At 39.7% G+C, this 18132-nt stretch overlaps 1 protein-coding gene across 1 annotated transcript in view; it reads right to left on the bottom strand.

The window, feature by feature from the left end:
* Positions 1-9829, bottom strand: part of CCDC73 (coiled-coil domain containing 73) — a 136711-nt gene extending 126882 nt beyond the window's left edge. The window contains exon 1 of the mRNA XM_077819960.1: positions 9698-9829. Within this exon, the coding sequence (XP_077676086.1) occupies positions 9698-9829 (132 nt within the window). The remainder of the gene's footprint in view (positions 1-9697) is intronic.
* Positions 9830-18132: the final 8303 nt, after the last annotated feature.

The following is an 18132-nucleotide window of genomic DNA, read 5'->3' as shown; positions in this document are numbered from 1 at the left end:
GAGCCCATTATTAATGGGTCTTGTATTTGGTAACACCAATCCGGGTTGCACTACGTCCAGGAGCTTGTGATGCAAGTCCTTAGAGAGTGGACTTGTCCCCCCACCCTCCCCTAAGATTACAAGCCACGGGGGCAGGCAGCCTGAGTGTGCAATGCAATGAGTTCTGCAGAGAAGACAGGAGATGTGCTGCTCCCAGTTTGCGCCCCTGAGGCGGGGAGTCAGAATTTTGTTTATAAAACAGAGTGATTACCAGGTGATTTTAAAAGGGCTATTAGAATGTTTCCTAAAATTAAATGATCTGTTCCAAGCTTGGTCAACTGCAAAAAGCATGCAGCCTAAATGACAGAAAGTAATTGTAGATTTTTCTACAATTGTTTCAATTTTTGTATTCAAGAGGGGGTAAAATTACTAATATCTTTCTTTGAGAACATAACTGATTTTTTAGACAAAGGAAATGCTGTAGATCTAATTCACCTGGATGTCAGTAAGGCATTTGATACAGTTCCACGTGAGAAATTATTAGTTAAATTGGAGAAGATGGGGATTAATGTGAGAACTGAAAGGTAGATAAGGAACTGGTTAAAGGGAAGACTACAACAGGTCATACTGAAAGGTGAACTCTCAGACTAGAGGAAGGTTATTAGTGGAATTCCTCAGGGATCGGTCTTGGGACCAATCTTATTTAACATTTTTATTACTGACCATGGCACAAAAGGTGGGAGTGTGCTAATAAAATGTGCAAATGACACAAAGTTGGAAGGTATTGCCAATACAGAGGAGGACTGGAATACCATACAAGAAAATCTGGATGACCTTGTAAACTGGAGTAATAGAAATGGGATGATATTTAATAGTGCAAAGTGCAAGGTCATGCATTCAGGGACTAACAACAAGAATTTTTGCTGTACGCTGGGGATTTATCAGTTGGAAGTGACAGTAGAGGAGAAAGAGCTGGGGATATTGGTTGATCACATGATGACTGAGCACCGTCAATGTGATGTGGCAGTTTGCCAGAGGCTGGGGATGGGCAATTCCTTTTACAGGAGTGAGTGGGTGAGGTTCTGTGGCCTGCAATGTACAGGTCAGACTAGATGATCATGATGGTCCCTTCTGACTTTATTAAGAGTATCTGAGTAAGACTACACATTACTATTTTAAACCTAACCAGTGTCCCATAAGTGACTTGCCACAAGATGTCAGAACTTGATAGTATTAGAGCTGAGTGGGTCTAATATTGATTTAATTTTCTTTCTTGATATAGCAATTAGAAATATCTGACAAGAGTATTGTATCTAAATTATTATCTGCAAAAACACTAGTTTTCAGTTGCCTAAGTAGCCCCTTGAATCACGGTTAAAGTCCCTCCCCGAATCTGAAATAGCGTCCCTGTGGGCAGGCACAGAATTTGTCATCATCCCCTGCTCCCATGTGCGGCCCCGTTGGCCTGACTGGAGCCACCCTCCCAAATACAGAAGTCACCTATGGGGTCCCTGACTCGTCTAACACTGACAAGTCCCTGGAGTCATGGAATTCTGTGGTACTGCGTGGGTCGGTACCAACACAGCAGTTGATTTGGGCGGTACCATTGCTTTGAAGAGTGTAGGCGCCAGGGTCAAAGACACATGTTTGATTTTGTCAGTACTGACAGAGCTGAGTGGGAAGGCACTATTGGTAAGTCTGAAATAGATGGTGCTGATCTGGAGGCAGACGGTACTGGGGCCTTACTGGTGTCAGGTTTCTCTGAAATGCTTCAGGATCTCCCTGTTCTGCTAGGACTGAAGGAAGAGTCTTTCACCTCCAAGGTACTGAGTGGAGAGATCATGCCCTTCGACACCACAGACCTACCAGGAGATCAGAGCTTCTTGGGAGACCGAGCTCCTTTTCTTCTGAGCCTTCCCTGAGTCGTCCAAGATCTTCCCCTTCTTAAGTGAGACCTTAGCCAAAGTCAAAGAGGTGCTGGATCTATCTAATGAAAGGTGTATGGAAGGCAATTTCTTGACCTGACTCAGAAGCTGGGCAAAGGGAGAGTTCTATTAGCAACAGCTTCAGTTTGGTCTTCCAATTCTTCTTAGCTCTAGATTTTAGAGCCAGGAAAAAGTTACACTTTTGGGAAATATGGGATCTCCCAAGCAATGGACACAGTTAGAGTGGCCATCGGTGATTGTGATCGCCTCCCAACAAGAGAGCAGCACATGAAACCTGGTGAGCCAGGCATGACCAGCCAGGCCAAATAAGCTCCCCAGAAAAAAATGGGAAAGAAAAAAAGGGAAAGAGGAAAAACAAACTTCTCACATCTAACTAATTCTATAACAACTAACACTGAACTAATTAAAGAGTAACTACAAAACATGCTGAGGCATCCATGAGGTGGACACGCTAGAGCTCTGTCTCAGGCTGAGGCAACAGAGAAGGAACTGAAGATGGTTCACCCACACAGCCCTATATATTCTCAAAGAACAGCATGAAGTTGTATAGAGTGCGTGTGTGGGCAGAATGGACACTGCTAATGGAAAATCTCTGATCCAGGGCTCAAAAGGCACATGAGCACCTGAAGTGGAGCACCCATTGGGACACTACTTAAAGAACAGTATTTTCTGCAGCTATTACCATCTGGAATAGCTTTCTTGTATTTATCTGCCTCATTGAGGCTCCATCTCATTTTAAATCTCATTAATAACATTTTTCCTCTGCCTATACTTCTTAACTTCTTTCCTTCTGTTATTACAGTATGTAGCACTTTACAGTAGTTACAATCTGATGTAGAAGTTGTATACAATGTTAAAATAAGCTGTACTGATATTTAGGGCTTGTCTACATTACCTGCTGGATCGATGGGCAGCGATCGAGCCAGTGGGGGTCAATTTATCGCGTCTAGTCTAGACGCGATAAATCGACCACTGAGCACTCTCCCGTTGACTCCAGTACTCCACTGGAGCAAGACGTGCAGGCGGAGTGGACTGGGGAGCGTCAGCAGTCGACTTACCACAGTGAAGACACCGCGGTGAGTAGACCAAAGTACATCTACTTCAGCTATATTATTCACGTAGCTGAAGTTGCATAACTTAGATCGATCCCCTTCCTAGTGTAGACCAGACCTTAGAGACTTAAGTGTATGAACATAGGACATTTTAGACATTTAGTTTGCCTGTCCCCTTCCCTTAAAATTTGAACTCACAGCATATTATCCTTTTAAATATTTGTTCAACTGTTTTTCGAAACTATTTACCAGAGCTCTTCTTCAGCTTGGTACAGCTCAAAATCTAGTCTCATTCACCAATAGAAGTTGATCCAATGAAAAGATGATACTTCACTTACCTGGTCTCTTGGATATTATAATTATTATTTGGTTACCATGGTAGACTGAGGGTCACATTTTCAAAGTGCTCCCATAAAATTTTCAAGAGTATCTGTTTTTCCAGGCACAAAACCCTGTATTTTTAATGCAGAACATTTAATTGCACATGCAAATGATAAACTGAATATGAAATTTATTATTCTGGCTGTGCATAATGGAAGTGTTTCCTAATTTTTTGAGTGCACTTAAGAAGGCACACAGAAGATTTCACCCTTGCTATCCATGAATTAACTAGCAACAGAGATCAGCTATAAACTTAAAGACTTACTAACAAGAAAGCTACATCCAGTTGCCTCTCCCTATCACTGATTCTAAAGAAATGATTAGGGTTCTTAAGATTCAGGAACCACATATTTATGCCAGTGTTCAATAAATCAAGTGCAAAGGTTAGGGATGATAGGAAGGGGAATCCAGCCTTTCTGACTTACTAATGAGGGTGAAAGTAAGTTAACAGAAGAAGTAAGGTATTTTTTTAAAATGGCAGCACAAAGGTGGAAGGAAGAAGTGGAGACTGAAACCATTATGCTATTCAGAAAATAATCACCAAAGCAATGTGAAAAGGGAATGATAGCAAAACATATACAGTGCAAATTATTATAGGCAAAGCTGGTAGCATCACCTGCAGTTAAGGTTGCCTAACACTCTCCATTGTAAGACCCTGATTTCATTTGTTTATAACTTTGTCAAAAACTTTAATTTTTCAAACTAAAACTTTACACACTTAATGTTGGCCTCGGTCTGATTTGATTTTTTTTTAAAGTTTCAGCTAATTTTCACCATTTCAGCTAAGTTTCACAATTTCTGAGACCAATTTAAGGAAAAATACAGTTTGCACCTCCATGCCTTGGAGCGAGGGCTTGAAATTTGCACAGGGGACGACATACTGGTGACAGGGATGTGCCTTTTGCTGTTCATGTAAAAATTAACTGAAACTTGGCCAAGTTATAAGCCTCTTAAAAAAATCTCAATTTGCACACATTCAACACAGATATGTTAAAGCTTGGCAGCTAACTCTACTAAGATTTTGTCTGCTCCAAGCATGCTCCATATCAGAGCTCCACGGGCTGAGCAAGATTTTCCCTACAATTACTCTTCCCAGCAGCTGGGGGCTGCCACAGTATGGGCACAGGAAATGAAAGCAGGGAGATGGTTTCTCAATGCTCCTGCTGCTGGCCGTGCGTGCACTATACCAAACCTGGAGTAATAGTAAGAGGAAGCAGCCTGAGGCAGGGGTGGCTTTAGTGTGGGTTCATTTGCACTTACAGAAATCATGAAACCAAAGTGCCAAACTTGAGTGGGACTTTGACCACATGTTCCAAATCACAATGCTCAGAGTGGGGAGCCAGCCCCAACCCCATGGGACAGGAGTTGCTGCTCGGTCTCCAGACCCTCACCTCCTGGGCCTTTCTTCCGCACTGGATCTGGGTTAGGGTTGCAGTGCCATGGTGGAAGGTGCTGCTGTGGGTGGTTGGTGATCCCTTGACTACAACTCAAAATCATGTCCAAGAAGAGTTTAGTGTAGTGCACCCATTGAACTGGGAAGCTACGTCCACCACTGAGTGGAGGAGAAGGTATAATGCTGCAGGAGCCAGAGGGTAGGAAGTAGGAAAAGAGAAGAGCCAAAGGATGGAGGGAAGCAGAAGGGGACAGAAGTAGGGGAGGAGAACAGGAGCCACTGGAGGAGTGGATAACAGCAAGATGAGGAAGAGGGGCTAGGGGTCTATAGGTACAGGAGGAGGAGGAAAGGAGCTAGATCATTTGGGGGGGATGAATAGGAACAGAACAGAAGTGGGCAGGAGCTGGAAGTTGATCGGAGCAGCGGGGGGCAGAGACAGACTGGAGCAGTGGAGTCTATAACCGTTAGAACACACTCCCCTCCAGAATTTATAATTGATCCCAGGAGCCCTGTCTCTCTACATTCCTCGGATATCAGCACACAAGCTGTGAAATCCACCGGCAAAGTGTATAGCTCATCCCCCTCTAGTGCCTGCTACCAGTTATTCCATTACTTCAAGTGGTAGAGTTCTATTTTGTGGATATAAAGGTCAAAACCCTGTTGACCAAACCTGCAGGTTGATATGGTTCCACATGACAGAATTGGGGGGGAGGGGGCGGATTCTTTCAGTTTTATTTTTATCCTTGGTATCAGGGAGAGGACCAGACTGAAAGGTGGCTTATGTTTTCCCCAAGAAACTAACATTCCTTCCCCCCTCTCCAATAAGATTTTTCTTTATTTTACACCCTGTTATTTTACTCCAAAATCTAGTTGCTAGCTTCAAAGAAAGAAAACATCCCTGACACAGGTTCCAACTACCATCCTTTTGGTTAATAGACAAAATGAGTTTGTCTTTTGCACCACAGAGACAAATTAGTATAGTGAACAAAATCAGCACTAAAATTCATCTTTTTGGTACTCAGCGAGACGTCACTTCCATTGCTCCCACTGCTGACAAACAAAACTATCCCATATTCTCTACATCAAAGTACATCCCTATTCCAGTAAGCACTGAAGCACATGCTTAAGTGCTTTCCTGCATAAAGATGTTTTCCTAAATCAGGGCCATAGTTCTCACTGATTCAGTACACAATATACTAAAGTTCAAATGCTTCCTAGCCCTTCTAAATGTTATCTTAAACTTAACTTCAATTGTCAAATGGTGGTGGTAGTTATGGTTGCATTAGACGTCCATTGTGACAAACAGTATATGACTGTTTATCATTATACCTAAAGTTACACTTAAAACTATTACAGGTAAGACAATATTTTAGCCCCGTGGAAGAAATTCCTCACATTACCCAACATAATGTCTCCAGCTGATTGCAGAACAGGACTGACAGACGTCAGAGGACATGGTAGAGTGGTAGGCAAAACTGGCAAAAAATAAGCGGACCCTCAATACTCTACCAAAATATAAAGAATCCCCTGGAAGAAAAACAAAACAGTAATTTCTACTGATTGCTTTTGCGGATTCTGATTACATCATTAGGCATTATAGTCAATTCCCATTAAAAAGACAGATTCTCCTGACATCTTAAGAAATAAGGTAGTGGCATATGCATTTTGAAAATTTAGCCTGTCTATTCTAAGATAAGCATGCGCAGCTCCTATTGACCTCAATGGGAGTTTTGCATACATATGTGAGGGCTGATTTTGTCTCTTCTGTAGCTGGAAAGTTGCGGGGGGGAGGGGGGGGCATTGCTTGTAATTATAAACTACTTTTAATTTGATGATTTAATAACTCCTACCTTATCAAAGAAAAAACATTAAAAACAAACTCTTACAATGTAATTAGAATGTATTTACTTAAATATAAATTGACTTAGAATGTTTCAATTTTTCTTTTAAAATAATTTTTATGGTCAATAGCTTTGTTTATATTTTTCTTTTTTATTGCCTTCAGCTTTTGCATTAACAATTTTTTTAAAAGCCTCTCAGACATTAATTGTTATTTCAGTATTTAATTATTTTGGGCTAGATTTTCATCACTGATCAGCTCTGCTCAAATTATGACTCCAGCTGCAAGAGGGGCAAGATTCATTTCTACAATTTAATATTTGTATTACAATACAGCCTGGATCACTCAGACCAACAGGGGCCACACTATGCTAGGTACTGTACAAAAGCATAACATTCCCTGCCCCATAGGGCTTCCACTCTAAACAGGCAAAGCATGGGAGGGGAAACAGAAGCACAGTGAGGTAAAATGACTCATCTGAGATATCACAGCAGGTTATATGTAGAAGTGAGAGTAGAACTCAGGTCTCCTGAAACCCAGTTTAAGGTCTTATCCACTTGACCACACTAACCCCCCTTGAGCTACCTGCCCAATCCTGTTCCTAGGGAACAACTCAGCAAGGTGGGGGCAGAGATGGGTGGGAAATGGGACTCCCTCTTGGTCAATGGTCCTCAAACTTATTTGAATGTGTCCCCCTTCTTTGTGTCTGTAGTGGTTTATGCTCCTCCCTTGGGCATCCAACCAGCAGCCGCTGCTCTCTGGCCGCCCAGCTCTGAAAGTAGCACCGCCACCAGGTATGGTATTGCTGCCCTTACTTCTCCACTGTTGCTGGTGGCGGTGCTGCCATAAGAGCTGGGCACCTGGCCAGCAGCCGCCACTCTCTAGCCACCCAGCTCTAAATGTGCACAATATTTTTTTCCCCCCTAAAGTTTCTCTCCCCACCCTGAATATATTCTGCACACCTCCCAGTTTGAGGACCTCTGCTCTGGCTCAGCCCCATCTCTCCTACTCACTAGTCAGGTGCACAGTGGGGAGTAAATTACTCCATGAAAAAGGTGAAGCAACTCACCCTTCTCTCAGAGCAAGGAAGGAACTGTGATTCTGAGCCATTATTCATTCTATAGCCTTTTTCTGAGGTGGTACAACTGCATACTATCTTGTTCAGGGCAGATTGTAAATTTACAGTCTAGTCTTATGTAAGTTATGACTTGTAATAAATGCATAACTAAAATCATGGGAGCATTTTGTGCCATTGATTTTGTAACAATTGATTTATATGCAGAGTTCTGCTTACAAATCAACAGTAGTACATTGTGGCCCAAAATATTTTATAATCCTATTTCAAAATAGTTTCATTTTTCATCCTCGTTAAGCAGGTAATCTTGAATTCATTGACAGATCAAGTAATACATACCTGCTCTTGTTACTAGCCTTCAAAAGTTTTTAACTTTTTCCCACTGCTGCGAATTTGATTAAGAACAAGGTAGAAACATCTTCAGCATGAAGATGAAAATCTGTGTTTTGGACATTTCAAGCCAAATCTTACTCACAGGATTTGGCTCTTGGCTGCAGGCATTTTGCAACTAAAAGTACATGTAGTGAAAAAAGATAAAAACTTACCTTCCAGAGACAATCAAATACAGAAGCTGTAGTCCTTGTTTTATTCTTTTTCTCTTGTACAAGGGGGGGGGGAGGGGGGGGGAAGGAGAAGAGAAGAGAAGAGAATTTATAGCATTCTTTTGAAATTACAATATTTCCATTTTAGTGTTATATGACTCTAACCAAATGAAATAAAGAGGTTAAAACTTTGATAGTGTAAAGGGCAGCAAGCTACCACAAAATATATTATCTCTATGGGGAAAAATGGTGGTTTGCTATTCTGATCTATTATCTAAGTAAAAATTCTCCAGAGTCCCTTCATTACTGCAAACATGGCTGTACTGGGCTAAACTCCTTCTGTCCTAGACTAAACCTACAGTTCGTAGTGATTAGGGTGTGGTGAATTTATAACTACTGCAATTGCACCAAGGGCCTAGAGGCTTTTAGTTAAGATACTGTGCAGCAGTCATTACAGATGTACTGTTATTTTTAAAAAGCGTTGTGCCATTTAACTTTTAAAATAGATCAAAACAAAGGTAAACATTTATCAATGCAAACATTTTTTGTAGAATGTCTACAATACACTTTTGTCAAACAGGTCAAAGGTATCAAATAACTAAAGTATAGTTCTTCTGTGAAAGGCAGAAAGAAAATCGTTCAGAAAAATCTAAAAAGAAAAGCATTAGCAATGTACACTAGAATCTTTTGCAATATAACTGAAAAACAAAATAGGTGTTACTATTGGCCTTTAATTATAAGGACATAATTGCAATACTTAAAAATGAATTTCCCATCTATTTCTTTATTTTAAATCAAGAAATACTCATATCTTAGAATGGCAGTGGTCATAAGGTCTCTAAAGTACGGTAATAGTTTGACTTTGACCTTTATTGACTATGTTTACAACCAAGGAGATGGTTGAAAAAAAAATCTACTTGCGTATGTCAAAGATACTAACCATCTATTTGCTTTCTTTTTTAATTTAGTGAAAGCACCGGTATACTGACTGAAAAGCAGGTCAAAGCTACACCCCTCCTGATAAATGGTAAATCAATCTGTTAAACAAAGACTGAGATAGATTCAGTTATGGATGTACATCTACATGTCTGCTTGCTTTCCACATCACGAGTCACTCTTGAAAAGGTTTTTGATACAGAAGGATATAATAAAATAAACACAATAGAAAATAAAAGTTGACTATAGAGAATTTCTGCCTTATTAATTTGGTAAACAATTGTATTTTTTTGATAGATAAATATGTGTCAGTTGCATTCATTGTCCCAATGTACCCATAAGAACTAAGTTGTCCAAGACTAATATATGCCCCAAATACACACACTACAAACTTCCATGATATTTATGATACAAAATCCTGGCGGATAGATGTTCTTTTATATGAAAGTGGCTTATTTGCTTTTATAGATGAGTAGGAATTCTTACAATTAATAATGAACAGTTGTAAATAACACAAAGAATTGGGAGCTTAAAACAATGATAGCACACATACCCTTCTTACACGCAATTCTTCTACTGCCTCTAGTAAACTTGTTTTAAAATCTAACAGATGAATAGAAAGCAATGTGTCTGAAGAACTTTGAAAAGTATAAGCAGGTGTCGTTGTCTTAAAGTCTCTATCCATATTTAAATTCTGTATCTGCAATATAAAAATTTATATAATCTTTTCAGATTTAGCCTTTAAAGTCTTTCACTTTCTGAAAACTTGCAAGTGTTGAAAACAATAGATATCATAATTTAGCTATTTAAACAACCATGTCTAAACTGTGAAATTAGGCAGTAATATTTAATTTGACAAAAAAAAAATCCATTGCTTATTGCTTACTTTAGAGTTTAAATATATTTAAATTGTGATTTCTTATTTATTCTTGTAGCAGGTACATGATATAACTTGAGATCTTGCTAGCTTCTGGTTTCTTTTATATTTGTTTCTAAAGATTTACCAAAAAAGTTAGAGATATACTGAATACTTTTTTCCAGAAAATATAAAACCATTAAATGATTACACATTAGTTATTATTACCATCTTTATTTTTAAAAGGATGTACGATGACGGTAGAGGACAAAAGATGTTTTTATCACTATCTCGCCATATCCCATAATTTTTCTCTTATCTTTTGCTTTGAGTCTCAATAATAAATAAAATAAAATAAAATAAAATAAAATAAAATAAAGACACTGGGTGTGAAATAGGGAAGGGACGTAGGATCCAGGTTTATGCAGATCTGGTAGCTCAAATAGCCTACAGCACTGACATGGGGAGGCTGCAGCTGCTATTTCAACCTATGAAACGGCAATTAAATTGCCAACCCCAAGAGTTCAAAAAATCATGACTCAAGCCTAAAAAATAATAATAATAATCTTTACATTGGCTTAAAAATCTTATTTTAAAAAAATGTACATTGGAGCTTTTTTCCCCACAACCATGACTGCAATAAAAACTTACTTTTTAAAAATGAAAACTGAGATTTTCTAATGGTCACTTGACTACAGGAACTAGGGCTTGAAGTAAAACGCTAAATATAATATAAAATTCTCACTATAAAATTGCAAGATTTGGCAACATAGTCGCTGCAGGGGCTGACATGTAGCACTGCTCCTTATGCTGATTTGGCAGTGGATTTCATCTACTCTACTATTCCCCTCCCTTACCCTTGTTTGTAGTGCTGGTCTCACACACCAATACAGATTCATATTACTGCCACTATTGGGGCAGCCTGTTTGGAGTGGGGATGATAATGATGAGTTATAGTACTTTTCTCAGATTACCCAGTATTTATGGAACAGAAGTAATTGTAGATATAGTGGATGCACTTCTAAAAATTTCCTTCTTTTTCAAAAGGTATTTTTTATATCAGCAGCCCAAAATAGCCAGAATGCAGAGTGCTCTAGCAACACCTCCTCCATACTATACCAGTTAATCCCATTACCACACTTAACACCTCCCTATGCTGGGGCTCCAAAGGTCATGGGGGGATGGAGGGGGAGACAGAGTACAGCAACATAGAATCCTCCTTGGGGAATTCCCAATTTGTGTCATGAGGCCAAAACATGAGCCAGAATCAGTGCCACTGTTCCCTCTAAGCTGTGCGCGTGTGCACATGCGCACAGATGCTAAACCCTGCGCACAGGGCAAAACACTGTGCGCACAAAAAATGAAATAGTACATCGGAGCCAGGCCAAAATACCATTTACGGGCGACTTTTGACATTGTTCTCCCGCCATCTATCAACGCAGCCAGATTCTACTAGCTGGCAAGGGAGGGGGGAAGGGAAAGGAGAGCAAAGAATCGTACCCCTCCCCGCCAGCATTTTGAAGGTGGAAAGTTGATCACGTCGGGACGGTCGGGACCCACACATATCCTTGTAGTCTGTTCATTTGGCTGTGTTCAAACTCAAGTACATGCGAATAAGTCAAAATGCCTGGCCGTAGTTGCTAAGGAACGTCAAAGATTTCCCAGAAATGAACAAAGGTAAGTGTTGTTTTCATGATTGAGATCTTTCAAAGGCATTGGACTTCATACATTTACTCGTGATGTTTTACCATTTTCCCACATTTTTTTGCCGCAGATGCATGGACGTGATTGGAGCTATGCACAAACTTCCAGTATCCTGATCTGAATGATCTCCCGTTTGCCCTTTTGTCGAGTCACGCTGTTAAGCGCATTGAAATAGTAGCCATATAATAAAAGTATTAATTTTAAAGAAACCAATCTGGTAAAAAAAATCAATCCCAAAATGTCACTGTCTAGAGGTCTAAAGCGTAAAAGAACAGTGATTTCATTTAAATCTGGATGGCTGGATGAGACTATAGAGACTGTTACACCGAAGTCACATAGTGTAATGCTTGTTAAACTTCGTGAAATATTCACATATGATGAGGACAACGGAGTGGTTTGTATATATTGTCAAGATGCCAGAGCTTCAGGAGAATTTTTAACAGGAATAATGTGGAACGATGTATGGAAGTTGGATTTCTTTAAGCGTCATCTGTCAAATAAGTCTCATATAAATGGTGTAACAAGACTTAGAAACAAAAAAACAGAGGAGGCAAATTAATCTTGAACGCAAGCACTCAAACCCAGAAGAAATCAAGGTACTTATTGACACTGTGTTGTTGGCTATTAAAATGAACAGCTCAATGTTTTCTGTTCAGGATATTAATGACCATTTGGAAAAATATGTGCACGTACCAGCAAGCTGGAGAAGTAAAGATTATGCTTTTGAATTTCTTGAAATTATCAACTGCATTGTCCAAAATGACCTCATGCATGAAATAGCATCAGCAATGTTTCATACTGTAGCTGTTGATGAAAACACTGATATATCCATTAACAGATACTTGATACTCTACTTTAAAATATAGATCCATAAATTGTGCAGACTATAAAACTTCGTTTGGTGGACTATTACTATTGCAAGAATGTGATGCTGTTTCAATAGCGTCTGCAATCAAAGAGTTTTATAAAAAACACCAACTTGATCTAATGAAAATGGTGATGTTCACATCTGATGTTGCCTCCGTCATGTTGGGCAAACTCAACGGTGTGGTGGTTCAGCTGAAACGTGATATTCCACACTTAGTCCAGCAATATTGCATTGCACACCGGGAAGACTTGGGGATTTCCGATGCATGGAAAGAGGTCAAGCTGATAAGAGACATCGAAACCTTAATGAGAACTGTCTAAACGGTGTTCTGTCAGTCATCCAGGAGAAAATGCAAATTTTAGGAAATAGTGGATGCTTCTGAATGTGAGTCAGCGGCTTTCAGGCCACTCAATGAAGTGCGCTGGTTATCTAGGCACTTTGCACTTTGAGCAATTATTCGCAACTATAATCCTCTTCTGGAATATTTTGAGCAAGACAAAAGATACTGATCCAGTTTCTAAATACTGCCACAAAATGCTGAATACCATGGAATACCGAATAACATGAGAAGTTTTGAATGATGTTTTGTTGGAGCTGGCTTCACTATCCACGCTGCTCCAGAAACGGGGCCTTATACCTCTTAAAGCATTTCACCTTGCCAGAGGTAAACTAAACAAGATCAGAAGACAGTACCTTGGAGGTTCAGTCTTATGGAGTGACAAAGTTAAGGCTCTTTTAGATATGAGCTGTCAAGAAAATAATGAAATTGATACCAGTTCCATAATAACTTTCATAAACATCTGGTGTGCACATTTGGCAGACAGGTTTCCAGAGGATGAAGTCCAGGAGTGGCCTGCTTTTGATTGTGCAGCAGAAGTTAAGTATGACTTCAATTTTCGAATTCATCAGGTCAAATCCCTAGGTTCAAAATACAAAGACTTTTTTGCTGAAGAGATTGTTATAGTCAGTCAGTACAATGACTTCAAATTTGCAGTAGCCGAAAGAATCAAAAGCCAATTGGTTTTAAGTTTCCCAGATGTGATGACATTTGCTCACCAGAATGAAGAGTTTCAGGATCTTGCAAAGTTGATGAATATTGGAGGAACATTCCTAGCACCAAGTGCAGACTGTGAGTGTGGCTTTAGCTTAATGAACACTCTAAAAAACAAACTACAGAATCATTTACAAGTAGATCATTTGAACATGCTGATGTGTATTAAGAGTTACCAGCTGGATGGAGGACTGATAGATCTGGACAGAGTTTATATTGAACGGGCAAATGAAAAAGATAGCAGGGAAAAACAGTAAGGTTAGTTTAGCAGTCTTTGACATTTTGACCAATAAGGAAATTAAAATGCATTTGTAATTACATATCTTATTCTTGGCTGATAATCATTTATTGATATTTTTTAGGAAAATTTTAAATTTAAAACACAAACTCGTTTTTCTTTTTTTACTTATGATGTCTCTATCTGAAACCCATATACATTGACATAATAGCATACTTATTAAATTGCCTTTATTACATGTTTATCAAAATCTTTTCGGACAGGTGTATAGAATGAAAGATGAAAGTGGATACCAATGGGCAGAAGCCTATGGACTGATAAGGATCTTGGATTAATATGTGCTTGATATATGCTCATGATTGTCTATAAAAAAAAGATCATACAGCGTAATGCTTAAAACTAACTTCTGCTTCATGAAGAAAAGTTAAATTTCCTTTTTCTAAGTATTTAAAAATGACATTTATAAAATAACAAGGTGTAAACTATTATCATCACAAATTGCAAATTAAAACTTTTTAAATGTATATGCATTTTACTCGCTTGGGTGCATTTGCCTCATGGTGCACAAATTTGAACTCTGCTTCAAAAATTTGCACAGAAGAAATTTTTTTGCACACACGGCCTGTCAAAAATTAGAGGGAACATTGATCAGTGCCTAAGGCCTTGTTAACTGATGGCTAAAACCATAATATAAACACACCCTGAGTTGCTTGGGGAAGGGATTGTAGGTGTGATTATTTTCTCAATTATACCACTGCAAATCAGGAGTAATTCTAATGAACTCACTGAAGTTACACAAGGGGGGGGGAGGGGAAAAGAGGAGAATCAGGCCCAGTATTGTCTTCTGTCTTGTACAGCACCAATAATACTGTCAGCACTGGATAATAAATTATCAATAATAATAAAAAAAAGTACTTAAGTTTCCACACCTGTCATAAATATAAAGGGAAGGGTAAACCCCTTTGAAATCCCTCCTGGCTAGGGGAAAACTCCTCTCACCTGTAAAGGGTTAAGAAGCTAAAGGTAACCTCGCTGGCACCTGTCCAAAATGACCATGAGGAGACAAGATACTTTCAAAAGCTGGGAGGAGGGAGAGAAACAAAGGGTCTGTGTGTCTGTCTATATTCTGTCTTTGCCGGGGATAGACCAGGAATGGAGTCTTAGAACTTTTAGTAAGTAATCTAGCTAGGTACGTGTTAGATTATGATTTCTTTAAATGGCTGAGAAAAGAACTGTGCTGAATAGAATAACTATTTCTGTCTGTGTATCTTTTTTGTAACTTAAGGTTTTGCCTAAAGGGGTTCTCTATGTTTTGAATCTAATTACCCTGTAAGGTATCTACCATCCTGATTTTACAGGGGGGATTTCTTTATTTCAATTTACTTCTATTTTTATTAAAAGTCTTCTTGTAAGAAAACTGAATGCTTTTTCATTGTTCTCAGATCTAAGGGTTTGGGTCTGTGGTCACCTATGCAAATTGGTGAAGCTTTTTATCCAACATTTCCCAGGAAAGGGGGGGTGCAAGTGTTGGGAGGATTGTTCATTGTTCTTAAGATCCAAGGGTCTGGGTCTGTAGTCACCTAGGCAAATTGGTGAGGCTTTTTACCAAACCTTGTCCAGGAAGTGGGGTGCAAGGTTTTGGGAAGTATTTTGGGGGGAAAGACGCGTCCAAACAGCTCTTCCCCAGTAACCAGTATTAGTTTGGTGGTGGTAGCGGCCAATCCAAGGACAAAGGGTGGAATATTTTGTACCTTGGGGAAATTTTGACCTAAGCTGGTAAAGATAAGCTTAGGAGGTTTTTCATGCAGGTCCCCACATCTGTACCCTAGAGTTCAGAGTGGGGGAGGAACCTTGACAACTCCATTAACAAAATATATGTAGAATTAAAGGACCAAATTTTCAAGAGTAGAAGCTGAAATCTGCTGGCAAAATTCATGTGTAAAAAAATGTATCCATATTAAGCACCATCAAATGGCTGTTTGAATGTGCAAACAAATATTGTGCAAGTAACCAAACTCTGTACTTTAATTTACACAGTTACACATTCATTTTCGCACAGAGAATACAGGCTTAATTATTTTTAATTTACAAAACTGGCACTAGAATTCAGGACAGACCAATCCTTATTTAGCCAAAACTCCTACTGAATCCAAAACTGCACAATCAGCCCCCACCCCTCAATAATAAATGCAAATAATTTTTCTTTTCTTCATTACTTGAAATGACCCCAGATTTCAGAGGTACACCACAAATATATAAAGCAGTACAAGGAATACAACTTTCTAGACTATTTTACTGTTAGAGAGGTCATCAACAGTTACATAACTAAAAGACCCTACTCTCATGTCATAGTAGATATAAAACTATTGAGTCCATCTTTAATCATGTTATGTCCTGATTTAAGACAAGATTTTGTGACTATAAAGTAAAATGAGGAGACCTGATACATGCTCCAGTTCCAATACCACAGTCACATAAGGCTCGCTCTTTGGGCTAGATCCACAAAAGTACTTAGTTGCCTAACTACCTCTGTAAGCACCTAATGTCTAATGACTTTCCCAAAAACACTGCTTAGCTGCCACCTAACCCAGTAGATGCCTAAATATTCCCCATGAACATGTGCAAAGCCACTTAAATCCTGGCGCTACCCCCAGCTTAACAAGTTGCTTGGAAGTTGGAGCCCAAGCTCACATTTAAGTCCCTGCAGGATTTTTAAACTAGGCATTCCACCCATTGCCTACTGAATCAAGCCCTACTCAGGCATTCTCAAAGCATGCCTACTAAACCAGTTCTCCAAAGAGGGGAATTTTACATGTGTGTATCCCAGATTCAAACTCCTACTTTGCCTGATTTGACACAGGGACTTGATCCCAGGTTTCCCTATCTCCTAGAAGAGTACCCTAACCTCTTGGGAGGTGAAGACCTGGGTCCAGGTCTACTGGCTATTCTAGGGTGGGTCTCTCTCGATCTCTCCTGTTGAAGCTGTTCTACTTTGTATAAATAATTAAATATGCATTGGGCCAGATGGACAGACTGATTCTTACAGCCTGGTGGTTCAGACATTTCCTATTCCAATGAAGATTTAATCATTTATACAAAGTGGAACAACTCCACCAAAAATAAAGAGAGAGACTCACCCACAAAATACCCAACAGCCTGGTGGTTAGGGCATTCTCCTGGGAGGTGGGAGACCCAGATTCCAATCGCTGCTCTGATTGATTTTGAGCAGGGACTGGAACCCAGTCTCCCACCTCACAACAAAGTGCCTTAACTATTGGGCATAATGGAGGGGAAGGGGTCTCTCTCTCTGGTTTTCCCCAAAAAAGAGGTGAGGGAGAGGGTTCATGGCTCAGAGTCCCTAGGAGAGACAGGAGCATAAAAGCCCATATCAATGGAAGTTAGCCACCTAAGTGTCTTTATGAATCTAAGCCCTAAGTCCCATTGCTTTCCTCTGCATTTTGCTCCTCGCTAGCTTAGATTGCTCCCCAAACAACTTGCTCCCCTCTGAGGGCACCTATCTTAGGCCCCTAACTGTCCTCCCAGGCATTATATTGGGAACCTGGGTACCTATCTCAGGCCTGAGAATTCCACTAGGCAGCAGGATGCCTAGGCACTGAAACGCTGAGTGTTACAACATCGAAGTCCCTTTGTAGACCTAGCCCTCTGAGCTTTGGAATTCCACCAGCTTCAGACATGAGGATGCTAATCCAAATAGGAGAATCTTGTGTGTGGTATGTTTAGAGAAAAATTAATTCCTGTGAAAAATTCTGTACACAAAGAAAGTGATGGACTAATTTAGGGCCCAATCCTGCAAAGGCTGATGCATGTAAATAACTTGAATCACGAAAGTAGCCTCACTTAAGTCAATGAGCAAAGTTATATGTGTTAGTCTATGCAGGATAGAGTCCAATTCCTTGTTAATCAAAAAAGCAATTTTGGGAATTATTTTGTCAGTGATTTTTTTTTTTTAAAATCAACTTTATCATTTTTAAGGGATGGAAGAAAATGGACCTGAGGCATCCACTGGCTTTCCCTCACCCAACTGATCCCAGCAAAGGCACTTGACAAGGAAAGCTTCACATCCCGAAGGCAGCGAGTCAAGATAAAAGCTTTTCCAAGTGGAAGCTCAGAAATTTCACTCATCCCTCCATTGTGAGGTATCAATTTCTTATGTATAATCTGCACTCATTCTGCAACAGGGAGGTCAGGCAAGCCTCCTTTGAGACTGCCACAAAATGCTCTGTAAGAAACCACTGGAAACTGCAAAGGTA

Source organism: Eretmochelys imbricata, chromosome 6 (assembly GCF_965152235.1).
Source record: "Eretmochelys imbricata isolate rEreImb1 chromosome 6, rEreImb1.hap1, whole genome shotgun sequence".
NCBI classification, from domain to species: domain Eukaryota; kingdom Metazoa; phylum Chordata; order Testudines; family Cheloniidae; genus Eretmochelys; species Eretmochelys imbricata.
This window is presented reverse-complemented; position numbering and strand designations above follow the sequence as displayed.